Source organism: Lingula anatina, chromosome 6 (assembly GCF_051362555.1).
Source record: "Lingula anatina isolate TDL-2025a chromosome 6, LinAna3.0, whole genome shotgun sequence".
Classification (NCBI taxonomy): domain Eukaryota; kingdom Metazoa; phylum Brachiopoda; class Lingulata; order Lingulida; family Lingulidae; genus Lingula; species Lingula anatina.
In genome coordinates this window covers 4,531,132-4,548,540 of record NC_141772.1, presented here as the reverse complement: position 1 = coordinate 4,548,540, position 17,409 = coordinate 4,531,132, and the positions used below count along the sequence as shown (strand labels likewise).

General features: G+C 36.2%; 2 protein-coding genes across 2 annotated transcripts; one reads left to right on the top strand and one right to left on the bottom strand.

The window, feature by feature from the left end:
* The first annotated feature begins 5 nt into the window (after positions 1-5).
* LOC106172574 (uncharacterized) lies at positions 6-9,155 on the top strand. Its single transcript, XM_013553353.2, has 10 exons — positions 6-326; positions 845-939; positions 1,307-1,475; positions 1,817-1,928; positions 2,058-2,200; positions 2,368-2,506; positions 2,640-2,781; positions 3,255-3,360; positions 4,247-4,348; positions 6,556-9,155. The coding sequence occupies exons 1-10, from the start codon at positions 134-136 to the stop codon at positions 8,481-8,483; spliced, it is 3,129 nt and encodes a 1,042-aa protein (XP_013408807.1). The 5' UTR covers positions 6-133; the 3' UTR covers positions 8,484-9,155.
* Positions 8,840-17,378, bottom strand: LOC106172575 (monocarboxylate transporter 13). The gene is made up of 6 exons (XM_013553354.2): positions 17,242-17,378; positions 12,528-12,834; positions 11,508-11,651; positions 10,351-11,022; positions 10,008-10,136; positions 8,840-9,449 (listed from the first exon to the last, which is right to left on the bottom strand). The coding sequence occupies exons 2-6, from the start codon at positions 12,832-12,834 to the stop codon at positions 9,310-9,312; spliced, it is 1,392 nt and encodes a 463-aa protein (XP_013408808.1). The 5' UTR covers positions 17,242-17,378; the 3' UTR covers positions 8,840-9,309.
* Positions 17,379-17,409: the final 31 nt, after the last annotated feature.

Sequence of the window (17,409 nt, the reverse complement as noted above, 5' to 3'; positions counted from 1 at the left end):
CATGTTCGTGTGGCAGACGAATCAAACATGGAGGACGAGGTAGCATGGTGTCCAAATACGTACCTGCGTTTTCTGCATTTTTAGGAACACGTCTCTTTTTAATTTTTTTATTGATTAGTTAAACTAAAAGAAAATGGCAGAACAAAGTAGAATCGCCCATAATTTGGGCGGAAAAAGTCGAACTGCCGATGTTAACATCACTGAAAACATAGATTTTGCCGGGTTGTATTTGTCAGATTCTGTTCTGAGTGGTCTAAAAGATTCTGGATTTGTTAGACCTTCCCCAATACAGTTAAAGGCTATACCTATAGGAAGGTGTGGTCTGGGTAAGAGACATTATAGTAGTACTTATTTGTTTTGTTGAAATCGATCGTGTTGCCAAAGAAAAGCAGCGTCAAATTCTTACTGTACTGTACGTAAATCCACAAATAAGATGTGCAGCGTGCATGTAATTTGTACAGTTTAATGTAATTTTATTTGAACTCTGACGGTGTACAGTATCTCTTCTTTAAGAATGTTAATAGAAATTGTGTCTTGTAATTGAAGACTTTCATGTGCAAGAAGGTTTATTTGTACAGATAGCTTGTTTACTTTCTGTACGTGCTTTATGGACTGGTGTGAAATTAATGTACATGTAAGCACCATACAGTACTGTAGATTACTGCCAGAGGTTTGAAAAAAAAATCGCAGGTTTAAAGATTTTCTGCTGCCCAAGAGATGTTTTTCTTACATGTTTGTTTTATTTGTGCTGTGTAGAATACTAGCTAGTTCTTTAAACTCTAGCATGCACTAACATTTTGACAGTGTTATTGATGTTGATTAAGCCATTTTATGACCTTTTCAGATTTGATAGTTCAAGCAAAGTCTGGCACTGGAAAGACCTGTGTTTTCAGCGTGATAGCACTTGAAAGCTTGGCACTGGAGAGCAACAGCACACAGGTAAATAATATCTGGGTCATTCTATAGTATTTTGGGAAAACAAAATATGTAATGTTAAAGACACCAGAGAAATTAAGAAAAGTCATTACTCTGTGCCAAGAACTGTTTAGCCTTCCAGACTTAGAGCATACCTCAATTGGCAATAAGGACCACTGGTATTTTTTTTTTTCAATATTTTTAATGTTTTTTTTTTACAAATTTTAAATATATTATAAACTATTGATTTATTAACCTTTTTTATTTATTTATTAACTTGTCCTTCTTAGGGCCTCCTACCTCCCTTGTAGTTAAAATCCTAGAAATGCTTCTGCTAACAGTCATCAATGTCGCCCTGACCAAAATAAAGAACCGTCTCCTTTCTTTCCAGGTGCTTGTCTTGGCACCAACTAGGGAGATAGCCTTACAGATCCAGGATGTGCTGACATCTATAGGCAGTGCCATGAAAGGATTGCTGTGTCATACATTTATAGGAGGAATACCACTGAATGAGGACAGACAGAAACTGAGGAAGTGTCATATTGCTGTGGGGTCCCCTGGTGAGATGAGAGAAAACAACACATTGTTTTCAAATTGAAGTACATGTTACAGGCTACCATACTTGTTATATTGTGACTTCTGCATATAGGCTGTGATATGCCTACTAGTACATGGATATTAACACAGTTAATGTTTAGTTCCTCACATCACACTGTTCTAAAAAAACAACAACAACAAAAAAATAGATTCACAGTTATATGATTAATGACGGAGGAAAATGCATTAGTTTTGTTGAGAAGTTTAAGAATATGTTAGGAAGCATATATTTATTTATATTGAACTTTTTCTTAATAAATATTAAACTATTTTTAGTGCAGTAAACATCACTGTGTTTTTTTAGGACGTGTCAAGCAGCTAATAGAGCAAAAGATTCTGAAGACTGACAGCATCAGGATGTTTATATTGGATGAGGCAGATAAGCTGCTAGAAGACAGCTTTCAGGAACAGATAAAGTATGTTTATTGTTCAGTTCTGGAAACATTTGTATGATTTTATTCCAAAAACTTTTAAATTGTAAAGTCAAAGTCTAGTAATATTTAAGAAGCAATTTAACATGTTGTAGGTATTTTAATTCATTTCAGCTGGATCTACTCAATGCTCCCAGAGAATAAACAGATGTTGGCTTTGTCTGCCACATATCCTGAGTATCTGGCTCAACATTTGACCAAATATATGAGGAATCCAACCTTTATGAGGCTGAATGCTAATGATCCAGCTTTATTAGGTAATGCAGCTGTTTATTTTTAATTTTACTGTTTTAAATTTCTGAACTTACACATTTTAGTTTCATTTTGAGGCAGTAGCTTCATATTTAACCAGACAAAAATTCAAGTCAAGAAGGACCTTTAGTTATTTATGTTCAAACAAGGTGCATTTCTTTCTTCTTTACAGGTATTAAACAGTATTTTCAAACTGTTCTCTATCATCCACTACCACAGAAGGTGTTTGAAGAGAAGATAAAGTGGCTCGTAAAACTTTTTTCATCTGTGGACTTTCATCAGTGTTTACTCTTCTCCAATCTGCAGACAAGGTATGAAATTGTGTGAACTGTATGAAATAACAGCTATTTTGAGCAGTAAAAAAGCTGAAAATTCCTGCATACATTTTAGTGTTTATTTAGTCATAGTTTATAAGAGATGAAAACTATTTTGATTTGATTGCAGAGCACAAACCTTGTGTGACATCCTTAATTCTAAAGGTTGGCCCTCCACCTGTATATCCGGCAGCCAGGACCAGCAGTCAAGAATGGAAGCCATGGATAAGTTGAAGAAGTTCCACTGCAGGGTGCTCATATCCACAGACTTGGTAAAGAGAATACATCTTTTTAGTTAGCAAAAAAAGGAAATTGTTTTAAAGAATATTAAGATGTGTTTTTATCAATAAGACATGTTTGAACCTTTTGTGAAAGGCCTTAGTCCCGTGGATTGTCCACATGTTTTTTCAAGGTCCTTTGATCAAAGTTGGGAATGTCATGCCTGTGGTATGATGGTGAAAATGTAGGCATTTGGTTTAAATTTACTTTACTACTGTACAGTGAGCCCAAATTTTTTTGCTTATTACTACAACTCTATTAGAATAATGATGGAAGTGAAATTGAGTGTCAGTTAAAAAAAATGGATGAATTTACACATTCATATTTATTTAACAACTTTAAAGTAATATGTTTAGACTTGATGAAGATGGTTGTTATGCTTTTTAAATGTTGATTATGATATTCTGTTTGATCAAATCAAAATGTGTGTGCAGTTTATTTCGAGTCGTTGAATTTTTTTTAACAGACTTCTAGAGGTATAGATGCAGAGAGGGTCAATCTGGTCATCAATCTTGACCTGCCCAGAGATCATGAGACATACCTACACAGGATAGGCAGGGCAGGGAGATATGGTAATTCAGGCCTCTAGGTTGGGGGGGGGGGGGGGGAGGGGGGGTTGAACTTTGACCCCCCTCCCTTCATTTTCTGGACAAAATATGGTCCTTGTTTGTATGCCATTTCTTCATTTGGATTAAGGGGTGGGGGTGGGTAAAAAGGTCCACTGATAAAAAAAAAAAAAAGAATTCACCTTTGAAATTAAAAGCCTGAAGTTTTTGACCAGTGGGACAGCCAATCTGTAGGTTGAAGATTTAGTCTAACTTTTTTATTTTTCTCCACTAACTTTTTATGTATATGTTGACAAAATGCTGGGTATGTGGTAAATATTTCTCTCAATATTATAGCACACACGATTGAGAGTAAAAATGAATTGATTCCTTTTTGTGCAAAAAAAAAAAAATCACTTCTGAAATAGACTTAAATGAAAATTTTAATTACTGTTCCTTGCCTTAGGTATTTTAATATTCATTAGTTTAATATTAAAACATTCTCCTTTGATTATTAAAGGGATAATAACTCTTCGTATGAGATCTATATTTCATAATAAAATCATTGTGAACAACTCATAGAAATATAATGTAATCTGTTTTACCACAAAAACAGCAGTTATAGCTATTATTTTGATATCTGAGCTTGACTTTAGATCACGTGACCTCCATTGATGGCTATACTCTGTTATAATCTCTTAAGAGATTTTAACAAAAAACAAACTTTTTAGAAAAAAACCAAGGACTAACTTTGAATGTAAAAATGGATTCATTAACCATTGGTAAGTATGGGAAAATTGTTGTTTACTCCAGGAAAATTCATTTTTGCCCAAAACGAAGAGTTATTATCCCTTTCAATGAAATTAGATGAATAATTAAGTTAGTGGAACAATTACAAATATGGTGGTTTCAGGCTCCTATGGTGTGGCGGTTACCTTTGTATGTGAGGGTGGAGAAGAGCAACAGATGAGAGCAATTGAAGCCAAGTGTGGCACACGCATTGAGGTGTTACCAGGTGGGAACTGATGAAGAAAATTTAATTTTTAATATTTTTTCACTATATTTCTAAATTTAAGCTTTTGGATGTGATTTGATGGGGAATTTTAACATTGTATCCTGCCCTAATGATTTATGTAGTCCCTGTCTATGACCTCAAGTACTGAGGCTGTTTTCTGAAATGCTGTTCAAACTTGAGGCAGGCAGCCTGATTTGCCTTTTCACACATTTTTATGTACAGACACAGATGTGTCTGTACATATAGCAGTCACCTGCGTCTGCCGTCGTCGCCGTCGTGCACTTCCACCGATAACACGATAAGTGAAAAACCGTTTTACCTTTTGGCTTGAAACTTACAGAACTGATGAATATTCATAATATGCAGGTCAAGTTCGAAAATCAGCATGATCGGGTCACTTTTAGGGAATTTATGCTGTTTTTTTCACTTTTTTCAGCATATATGCAGCACCGATAACACGATAAGTGAAAAACCGTTTTACCTTTTGGCTTGAAACTTACAGAACTGATGAATATTCATAATATGCAGGTCAAATTCGAAAATCAGCGTGATCGGGTCACTTTTAGGGAATTTATGCTGTTTTTTCACTTTTTTTCAGCATATATGCAGCACCGATAACACGATAAGTGGAAAACCATTTTACCTTTTGGCTTGAAACTTACAGAACTGATGAATATTCATAATATGCAGGTCAAGTTCGAAAACCAGCATGATCGGGTCACTTTTAGGGAATTTATGCTGTTTTTTCACTTTTTTCAGCATATATGCAGCACCGATAACACGATAAGTGGAAAACCATTTTACCTTTTGGCTTGAAACTTACAGAACTGATGAATATCCATAATACGCAGGTCAAGTTCGAAAATTGGCTTGATTGGACTATTTTTACAAATTTAAAGTTATGCTTTTTTTTCCCATTATTCAGCATATATGTAACACTGATAACGCATTTTAAGGAAAACCAATCAGCCTTTTGTCTTGAAACTTAAAGGAGTGATCAGTCTGACTAATATACAGATCAAGTTTGAAAATAAGCCTGATCAGTTAAGTTTTGATGAAGTTATTAGCCTTTTGGTATATAAGTGGTTTTTCTTCAGATTTAATTCTTAGGCATGTTAACAGTCTCATTATGGAACAAATTAGATATGTAAAAGTGTTGTTTTGACATTTTATGCTTCTTAAAAATATTGTTAGTTGATTATATAAAAATGACAGTACACCATTTATTGTGCATTGTGTAATAAAGTATCAAAAATGGAAAGGAACTCATATCATTGCAGTTCGTCAGATTCAATCATTCACTAAGAATGGAGCAATTTGGACATTTAAATTTGTTCTATTGATATTTTTCCTTTGACAACATATTTTAATTGATCATATAAAAATGACAGTAAATCGATTATTTTTTTTATGTAAAAAAAGGTATTGAAAATGGAAATAAACTCTTTTCAATTCAGTTTCTCTTGTTTAGATTTTGGGATTTTCAAAGTGTGTCTGAACTCTATGGGCTAGACACATTTTGTGAATATCCATGATAGTTTTATTTTATCATTAAAAAACTGATGGTTATTATGCTGTTAAGCATTGTGTTATATTGCATCAAAAATGAACAAAACCCTATTTTGGGCACTGCCTCCGTTGTGACTGTGAAAGGAAAACCATGTCACTTGCTCTTTTTACACTTTAAGGAAAGAAACATAGGACTAAAATACAGCTTTAGTTGGAAAATCTGTCTCATTAGTTAATTTTCTGGAAGTTATAGAGGTTTTTTTGTGAAAATTTTTATCTTTCACATACTGGAATTTTCAATGTGGGAGTTGGATTGATCCTCGTAGATTGATCTAGGTATGGGAATTCAGTCTAATGCTTGTTACACATTTTACTTTCATCCTAATCCACTGTTTTAGCAGAATTAGAATTCAATGTTGGCTATGCAGTTACAGAAAGCATAATACATCAGTGCATCAGAATTGACAGTATCCTATTTTCTGCATTTTTATTTTCTGGTTTTTGTCTGTACATTTGACAGCTTTGCTGCCTTGTTTTTACTTCTGTACAAACTGCAGATTCTGATTTTGAAACATTTCCTTTTATTTAGGTACATTTGGCCCCATGTCAACCAATAATTAATACTGTAACAGACTGTCATGTTTCCTGTAAATTATATTTTAGATGTTATGTATTGCAATCATTTTGTTTCTTTATAGATCCTTTACCAACAGACCTTGCAAAGAATATTGACTATCTTCAAATGGGTGACTTGGTTTCTAGTGAACAGATAATTACGAGACCAGAGGAAGCAGGTGGTGAACCAACTGCTGGCCACCAGGTAGCTAAATATGTCAGGACCAAGATGGGCTACATGAACACCCAGAAGGACAATTGTTCTGATATGGGTGATGAGGCCACAGGTACTTGTCTGACTCCAGAAAATGAATGTGGCTTAAAGCAGACTAATTTCAGTGAAGAGGTGTCCTGTTTGTCTGCCAATTTTCTCAATGGTACCAAAGATGGTGGAAGATATAAGAAAAATAAGAAACAAAACAAAACAGGCCAAATAAAGCACAGTGGCAATGAAGATTATTGTTCCTCAAAAGAGGGCTCAGTTCCAGATTTTGATCTAGAAGATAAATGCCCCCTTCCACCCCATGATGCACCGTCACAGATGTCTACAATGGCTTCCAATAGCGTACCAACATGTGACACAGGGACTTCAAAGAGTCACTCAGAGAAAGACCAAATTGTTGCAAGCATCTTATCGAAATTACAGTTGAAGAAGACGACAAACAGTGTCAGATTAGCATACAACAATGTCCTTAAAAGTCACCAAGCTTTCAAACAACAGGATGGAAGGGACGTTCTGCACCAAGATTTAAAAGAGAGCGAGGAAGCAACAGAAGTGGCCAAGGCAGTTGATGATAAAGAAGAAACACCAGATGAGATAGAGACACAACAGTGGTCTTCCCTGGCAAATGAGATAGGATTCTTACTGCAGAAAATTCACTTAGATCAACACCACATGTTGTGCAGATATGATTCCAAAGATGTAACAAATAGGTCTAGTTCCAGCAGTTTGCAGAAGCATCCTGACCAAGTTTCAGGAGAGAAAGAATACAAAAGTGGAAAACATTTACCAGAAGAAATACCCAATTATGCTGGAAAAATCACACGCCCAAAAACTAGTTCAGAAAAGGCAGACAAGGCAGAAAAGACAGACAGCCATCAGAGTACAAGTGCAAATATATGTGGAAAAGCCCAGGGTAATACCACCCAGTTAGCAGTTAATATAAAAGAAAATTATGATACCCCCCAAATAAAATTAGGTGGAGTTTTGAATGGAAACATGCGGTCCGATGAGCTAAGCACACTTGATGTTGAAAATAATTATGGGCTAAAGTGGGCACTGGACTCCAGGAATTCCATTGCTGCACAGGATGGTGGAGATGATGGAGAAAGGGCTTCTTCCTCTGAGTTTGAATCCACAAGGTCTAATTCAATCTACTCTTACTCATCTGACGAGAGTAACAGTGAAGATGAAATAGAAGACACATGCTTTGATGGCGATGATGTGATTCAGCAACAGAGCACTAATCTTTGCCAATACAGCTGTTATGGAGGCTATAGTGCTGAAAATCAGTGGTATCCTGGTTCAGAACAATATTACGCTGATGCATATACAGAGGAATACTTTAGAGAAGACAGTGGCTCACACTATGATAATATACACAGGGGTAATTATGATACTGAAAACAAGGCAGATCAGTATTATGAAGGTGGTTATACAGTTTATGACAGTGACCACTATGGGCAATATAGCACTGCAGATTATTACTATAGACAGAGCCGTGACTACAAAACAAAATCTCATAATAATCATCACAAAAATGACCCCAAAGATGACATAGAATGGTCAGCATGGCAGCAATATGATAAGACGCGTGCAGAGGCTGCTGCTGCTGCTGGTCTTGCTCCCCCCAGCGCCATCTATTGGTTGCCTTGTATGGTACCTGTACCATGCTTTACATATACTAACACAGATATGCAGGCATGGATGAAAAGTTATCAAGACTATGTGGAACAATACTGTGGGCTGTATGCTAATTGTGGAAATAATGCCCAGTTCAGTAAGAAATGATATTATTTACAAATTAACAAGAAGATGTTTATGTGCACTGGACCGGTACTGATATCTGTCAGCTGTATTTCTGAAAGTTTTAGCTTTATCTTCATGGTTTGTCTTTGTTTATTTGGCCTGTCTTCTTTAATTTGCCATTATTTGTTTTCCTTGTTCATTTAATCTATTAATACGTAATTTCTTTAATATTTTTATTTACCTGTTTTTATTTAGTACAGTATGTTTAATTATCAATGTCAATGCTCCTTATAAATTTTTCAGTGTTAGATTTCTGTATTGCTGTTTGTTTTGTAGTCTTTATCAACAAAAACTGTACTTAATTGCATAATGTAAAATTACTGACTTTTCACAAAAAATGTTTAGATATATTTTATTTCCTTAAAAAGCTGATCAGATTGTGTGCTTAATTAGAAGTTGATGATAAACAAAAACAATTATTTTCACCAGAAATTTGTTAATTTGAGAAGGTAAAAATTAACAAAAAATCGTCTCTGTGTAAATATGGCAGTACTTTTTTTTGTTGGCTGTGCGGTAAATTCCGTTAATGATATCAAAAACGCTTAAAACAAGCAAAATACCACCTGCATTATACAGAAATAATTTAGAACATTGATATAAAAACTGTGCACTGATAAAGTTCATTATGCATAATAAATTGCGTGACCAGGTAAATGAAGAGGTCTCTGGTCTTTATTCTTCCCTATTGGCCTTTTCTGGCTGAATTATGGGAGCATTTCTCAGTATTATATATCAGGTGCAAGTATCCAGTAGTAATTACAGAAATTAACGAATGTCAGTATGTTGGACGGACGAACCGGGTCAGAGGTCAATTTGCTGGAGTTTCCGTCCTGGCATCACATCGCTTCAAACAAGGTATGAGTACCATGGAAAGAGCACTTGCCACCAGAAGCCCTCCCGAAACCAAGAACGAGTTGTCGTAATTTTGGGTCACATCAAAGATCCAGCCTGTAAATGAATAAAAACGAACAGGGCAATGAGTCTTAGTTTCTTTCACAGGAATTCTATACCCGATGTCTAAGTTATATTTTTGATTTTATTTTCAACGCGAGTTGCTTGCAAATTGAGAATTGAAGCTCTCCGGCCTTGTCATATTTGTTGCTGTCTCCAACCAAGGTTAATAATCGCCAGTTTTGTTGGCCACATTTTTACAAAAGGCCATGACTTAACAAGAATATATTAAAAAATATCAGACTCTAATCTAAAAAAAAAAAAAAAAAAAAAAAAAAAAAAAAAAAGGTAATAAAGATATTCAAACACTGTACGTAATATAATTTGTAATAAGTAGTATAATATTCAAAGCTGCGATATATGGCATTGGAATTACAGCCAAATTCAGATAAAACTTGTCTCAAATTAACCATTGGCCAATCGACAGCCATACATTTGCAAGGATTCGCCTCTTCAGCATCGTGCAGAAGCGACAAGATGCCGACCGCCATAAAGTTAAGTTACCACATGCAAAAGACCTGTAAATGTACTTAAAGTGACATAAAAACAACCTACCAGTGAATGGCGTAGCGACCAATGACCCTATCCCATAACCAACAAATATGGCCAAACCATAGCCCTTGGTCAGGTTCTCAAGGCTGATTAAATCTCTTAACACGACAGACTCCAAAGAAATGAAGATACCTGGAAGTGATAATAGTAATTAATAAAACAGATTAATAAATTTAAGTGTCCTACATAAACACACGTAGTTGAATTCATATTAATTGTAAAGGTAGAAAATATGATATACGTCTGTTTTACATATTTCAATTTCCAACATATTTTACAATTGCACACCATCTTAAAAATTAGCGTACGATTGCTCTTTATGGCAATCGTAGCACCTAATATTTACCTATCATAAAACCGTAACACCCAGAATACGTCATCTGCAGCCAGTAGATGTAATTTGCCAAAAAGCTTCCACCGGTTATAACACCACTGATGAGGATACATATAGTGAACATCCAGAAACGATTCACGCATTTTCGGTCTCCAACTCCGGCTACGAAGATGCGCCCCAGCATGTTTAAAATTCCCAGAACAGAAACGAGCCAAGCGCCCTCTCGCGGAGAGTAGCCTTGTTTCACAGCGCGTTCTGGAAGGTACGTCATCGGAACAACGTAGCCAACAGCGAATAGGAACATACAGACACAGTAGACGTCAAATTTTGGGTTTTTGAAAAGTCTAAAATCCATCATTTCAACGATCAGCTCCTTTGTGATTTTCCAAGCTGCCTTTAATTTGGATATGAGAGATGCCTCGTCTTCCCGTGTCTCCCGTGATTTTTTCTCCAGAGGAACGAAGAGGGCGCTAAAAGCAACGCCATGCAGTATGATGGCGGATTCAATGAGTAGGGCACCTTGCCAGCCGTATATCTCGATAAGGTATTCGGAGAGGGGTGCGAAAGCGAAAGTGCCAACCCCGGTACCACAGACGGCAATCCCCATCGCAAGAGATTGTCTTTTTTCAAAGTACTCGTGGACGCAAACAATGCTTGGTAGAAATTTCAAGCCGAACCCAAACCCTGAAATATAAATGGTGAAGACGGTGAGGGTGTTTCAGAAACATACGTAGCATGGCATAGGGAACTTAATTTTGTGTCGAATACACACACACACACACACACACAGGCTGTAAGCTGAGAAAATGTTTGGGTGAGGGAGGTAGCTGTTAAAGACCTTCAATGCATGTTATTTGTACCACCTGTGGGACTCACCTATAGCATGACATTGGCTGGAGGAAAATCAAGAGTAGGAGAAAGAAAATATACAACACTGTATAAAGATCCCCATTGAATTCTTTCCAAAAATATCTGAGGGGGGGGGGGGTTAAAATAATCATATGATCCCCCTCCTGAAAAAATCTGGATCGTGCAGGGTATCTGAGGTGCTTTTACGTCGAAAAACAGAGGAGCACCTGCCAAGACTGGAGGTCATAGTGTTTATTTTCTAAACCGGGAACATACCTGGATGTAGAACATTACATTAGAGTTTCTGCACTGTAACTTACCTGTCAGAAAGCCAAATGTTATGTACAGTTGCCAAATCTGTGTGGCAAACATACTGAGTATGAACCCAATAGCGGCGATGACGGTGCCTATCATTCCTATAGTACGGGGTGTAAAGGTCTTGCACAGTGCCTCGGCCACGGGACCTGAAATAATAATAATAATAATAATAATAATAATAATAATAAGTATTTGTGATTGTTGTGTAATTTCAGGTCTTCCTTTTTAATTTAATTTCTGGTTATATAGGGTGGAAATATTGGAAATTGCTATTGATTTCAATCTATCTCGAGGGTGAAAATGCAATCAAGTTTACATGAAACCGTTTTCGTTTTTGTATGTTGTGATCAAACTGTTACGGCAAACATAATATAGAACATTTTCCTGCATAGTAGTGTTTTTTAAGGAATCTAGTGTTTGCCGTTTTCAATTTCAGTAAAAATGGGCCCCATAATATTTTTTGACAGGATGTCTGGTCAGGTGAACAGTTTATCACGTCACTCCGTGGATTTGTCCGATTTAATTGAACGAGACAACCTTAATGTGACATATATCCTACCCCCTGGGCTGACAGGCGCCTAGTGACCTAGTTTCGTTACCTTGACACCCTTTTTCTTCAGACGAGAATGTAGCAAAAAAGTGAAAAAGAAGAAGCTTGGTAAAAAACCGAAACTCGGTTAAATATTCACGAAGAAACTCGTTTAGGTATCCCCGACATTTTTTTAGTAGAACGTAAGTCATTGTGACGTGATTGAATTGTTATGCAGTCACAAACAGCGGAAAGACCCATAGACTTGATGATAAATCGGCATGTATATAGAAATCTATTATTTACTGTGTACAGTAATGTTAACACTGTACTCTGCACTTATAATAATTCCGGGTTTCATCTTCAGTTGTAGCCTCACCTCCAATAAATAGAACGCTTGTACGTCTTTAACCAAGGTCAGTGATGCTGAAAATACTTGCTGTATAGACTAAAAAAGATGTACCCCGTAGTTGTCATTAACTTGTGCACTAACCTGCCAAGTTCACCATGGCATACTGAATGGCTCCAATCCATGCCGTATCGGCCGTGGAGGCGCCAAAGTAATCGATGAGCTCCACGTAGATGACGCCAATCGAGAAAGCCGTACCGTCTATTACAACGTGGTTCATGAAAGAACCAAGCACGACGAGCCAACCCCAGCCCCCATCGGGTCGGGGAACCGGTTCGGTGTTGGCGACATCTTCCGCTGCGGCAACCGGACCCCCTGAAGGAACAGTTTCATTTCCAGTTTCTTGCGGTTGTTCATTCAGAGGTTCTAGCTCTATTTCAACGCTTGTCATCTGAAAAAATGTCATGTCATACAATTTACATGGACGTTAAAGAAAAAAAATGCGTCGAGTGGCAAAGGGCAAATAGAAAGGGAAAAATATTCCATTTGTTAACCATGACGGCTGTTTAATTTGGTTCTTTACTCCATTTATTTATTAATTACAGCTGGCTCTCATTAATCGATAAATCAAGACGTAGCCTTTGTGTCACTGGGATTGTTACCTCTCTTTATAAATAAATGCTACTACAGAGAACGTCATAAACGAAAGTGAAAGTGATAGCACTTACATACCAGTATAAAATTTATTTATTGTAATCCCCTTTCCTTCTCAAAAATCATCTTTAATAAATTTCAATGACACCTTCAACTTATGTTATATAACTGGTGGTGAAGATGATAAAACGCTTGTTGTCATAAGCTATTGGTGGTTCAATTGATCAATAGACTAACCCGGAGTGATAACACCTTGATAACATGAAAAACACAAGGCAGCAAGTGTATGTTTAAGAAAATGGAAAACTTTCACCGGGTATGTGTCTTTTTTAATGACTTTGACACGTGTGTTATAGAAAGCATTTTAACTCGCGCGTTAATCACATGGCATGGGTGTGCAACTGAACAGGAAAAAACAAATCGGAAAAGATGGTGCAGACAGCAAGTGACATGACTGGGACAGTTCTACGCATATTGTCTCACTTTAATCTCTTATTATATCTCTATTAAGCCTACATCAGAGAAAACAAACAGGAATTGAGTCTATACACTCGAGAGTGTAGCACATAAAACGGTTTTTGTCAGCGGTGACAGTTCCCACTCACCTCACAACATTTTCACATTTTTTACCAAGCAACACCTAGCTTTTATTATTTGAGGGTAATAAACACATTTATGTAAGTTTTATCCTCCAGCTTTTTAATATAAAGCCTTAGATTTATTTTTAAATTTATTTTTAAGAATATTAAGAGTTAAAACGAGCATGTGCATGGTACATCTGTGGAGAACGCAGACTGAAAACCATGTGGAATAACATTAAGTCACTTCATACATCTAGAATGTAAACAAAATGTCAAATTATTTGAAGGGCATGAAACAAAACAGCACATTAACCCTGAAAAACTTGAAAAAAGTAACAGAACAACGCTTTGTCTCTGCCTCATCCACTTATCACGTATTTTGTATTCAGAAGGGAAATCTGTTTAGGGTTTAATATATAATTCGTGTTTAATATATCTTCCTATGATGTTCAACAGTATTTTCTGTGAAAATGGCGGTTAAAAAAATCCATTTAGCATCATTACACTTTCTTCTCCTGATGATGACTGCATTCATGTACCACTATGCGCCTTGATTATGAGTTCAGAACAGGAGTAATCAGGGATGTAATACACATAGTAACAGTTGTGTGATAAACAGAATCCCCATGGCAACGAGATATAAATGGGAGCCGAACTCAAACAAAAAGCAACGCATTGTTGAATAGCGTAATGATAAATCACAATGGCAAATTCGTTTTGACAGTCAAGGTTATCATTTCTTAACTTTTCATAAACATACGCACACTATTTGTTTGAATAATGAGATAGGTTTACCCCGTTTCTCATAAATAGACCTTCCAAGAAGTGTTTACACAAAAAAGGTGTTTAGTTTACATTTCTTAACATAACGATAATTAACCTGGCTTCTAGCAGGTAGCTGGTACGTGATCGTGTTACGCAACAAGCTTGGTAAATCGTGGGTGCAAAAATATTAGTCTCTACAATAAAATTTATATGTATCAGGTTTTCGATTTTATTTTCCAATGTATTTAAATCTCAACAACTTGAATTTGAAATGAACGAAACGAATCAAAAGCCATTGTATTTCCTTAAGAAAATGCCCAAAGTAATAAACAAAGTAACAGTTTTGTAATAAACACAACCCCCACGGTAACAAGATAAAAGTGAGAGCGAAACCCAAACAAAAAGAAAAGCACCGTTGAATAGCGCAATAATAAATGGCAGTGGCAAATTCGTTTTGACAGTCAGGTGTTTAGTTTACATTTCTTTATATGACGATAATTAATCTGCCAGGTAGCTGGTAACTGGTACATGATCGATTTATGCGACAAGCTTGATAAATCGTGGGAGCAAAAATATTAGACTCTACAATAAAAGCAATATTTAACGGGTTTTTCTTTTTGTTTTTTCAATATATTTTAATGCCAACAATTTGTATTTGGAATGAACGAAACGATTCAGAAGCCATTGTGGTTCCTGAAGAAAATGTCCTATATGAAAATTGGATTAGGATCTTTTTGGGAAAAATACCAGGAAATAGTTATATATATAATTTAGGATACTCTGTGGGAAATTTTTCTTGTACGGTTTTCTAAAGTGTTCTATAGAATTATTGAAGGATCAATTGAAAAAAAAAAGATAGATAGGAAAGGTTCAGGAAAAAGTCTTTCATTTAAAAGGAAATCCACCGTCTAACACATGTGCATGGTACATCTGTGGAGAACGCAGACTGAAAACCATGTGGAATAACATTAAGTCACTTCATACATCTAGAATGTAAACAAAATGTCAAAATATTTGAAGGGAATGAAACAAAACAGCACATTAAAAACCAGTTGTCGAGAATGTTGCACACCAATGGTGCGGGCATGCAGAATCATTAATACAGCATGGGAATATCCTTAAATCTCCTTTAAATAAATATATACTCATTAATGATTTGACTTGGAGATCTAGTATTATTATGGTATGGCATCAGAACAACTTTTGGCAGTCCCCCAACAGTCAGTAATTAAAAAAAAAAAAAACTGAAAAATGCACGTACACAAAATGTAAACTTTGGTAGACCCAAGGAACAATAACTGTAGTGTAAATTTAGAATATCATGCAAAAAGATATTTAATTGAGTAAGAGGTCGGATTTAATGGATTTTACTTTCTGGGTCGTTCGCGGTAATATTGGAAGAAAAACTTGCTCAGAATTAGGCCTATATATACTAAACCGAAAGCGAAACCGAAACTAATTTGCTTTTGGCATCGGAACTGTGATCTATTACAGACACCTATATCACGTAAAAACGACGCAAAACACCGTTCAGCTCCAACACTTCATGCCTTAGCAATAGGGAAAATATTAAATTTGGAATAGTAGGCGCCGCATACTTATTTAAACAACGCAACATATTACCGTTTTAAAGTAAATACAATAGTGTATTAATTGTCTCTTTATGTACATTTCATTTTCCTCTATGTCTTTCCGGTTAAATATCTGTATTCGATATGGCATATTTATAAAGGAATGGTGTATTGATATTTCTATATTTGTACTAATGAACACCTTAATAAATTAATAGAATTAACACATATACAACCCTGTGGTTGTTATGATTTTTTCTCCCAATTTCTGTAAACTGGGTCAAAAATTTCTAACTTATACTGCCAAGATTACAGGTGCGTAGAATGCCTGGAATTTTTGTTCAAACATGGGCGTTTTCTAACCCAGGCCTACCCAACTACCAGACTCGGCACCTAAGGATCCTGAATTAACCGGTATATCGGACCACGCTACCCGTTTTCAAGGTGTGTGTCAGATCGCATTTCGGAGTATCATACCCCAGAACAAATTTTGTAGCACGACTGCGGGCTCATCCACGCTCGGCTGAACAACCTTAAACTGTACTCTTACTTTGGAGTACTCTATTTTATTGTCTCTATGGGGATATATGGGGACTTTACGACATTCGGTTTGAATGTTTTGACCACTTTTGATAGAGCTTTTTTGCATTGTATTAGATTAATGTGGCAGTCTAAGGTTCATCTAGGTGGCTTTCAAAATTATGCACCCGGTTTTAAAATCATATAGCGATTTTACGACAATCGTTTACTATCCAATCAAGGTGACAGCCGAGCATGCCAGGGCTCATCCTGTCGGTGTTCTGGCTGATACTCCGAAATGTGATCTGACACACACCTTGAAAACGGGTAGTTTGGTCCGATATACCGGTTAATTCAGGATCCTTAGGTGCCGAGTCTGGTAGTTGGGTAGGCCTGTAACCTTAGTTTTAACTTTCATTTTCACAAATTGGAGATGAGTTGAAGGTTGATTTTTTTAAAGAGAAAAGAGTAGATTTTTTGCGCCTTGGATATGTTCTGTTTTACATCTTTGAGAAAATATTGCAGCCAGTTTAATAAATGTTTAGATTTTTTCACTAAAAAAAAGTACAAGAAAGCCAAACATGCTTTTAGTAAACCTTGTCATTTGCCTTCAAATCCATTACGCACTAGTGATCATGTCAGAAATATAGAATTCAAAATATTTTATTCATGTTCTTTTCATTAATACGTCAAAACAAGTGCTTCATTGCTTCGCTGCCGTTATAATGTCATTAGTACAATAGTAACAACCTGACGAACGGAACTTACCTCTGATAACTATGTTCCAAGTAATGCCAAAAACGAAAGTTAATATCACCCTTTAAACAGTTCTTCAGCTTTGGGAGTAAGGTATCGCAGACTTGGAAGGATCGAGGTCACCTGATGATGCTAACAATTGCAGGTACGGAGCCCCATAAGTGTCAGTGGGTTCACATT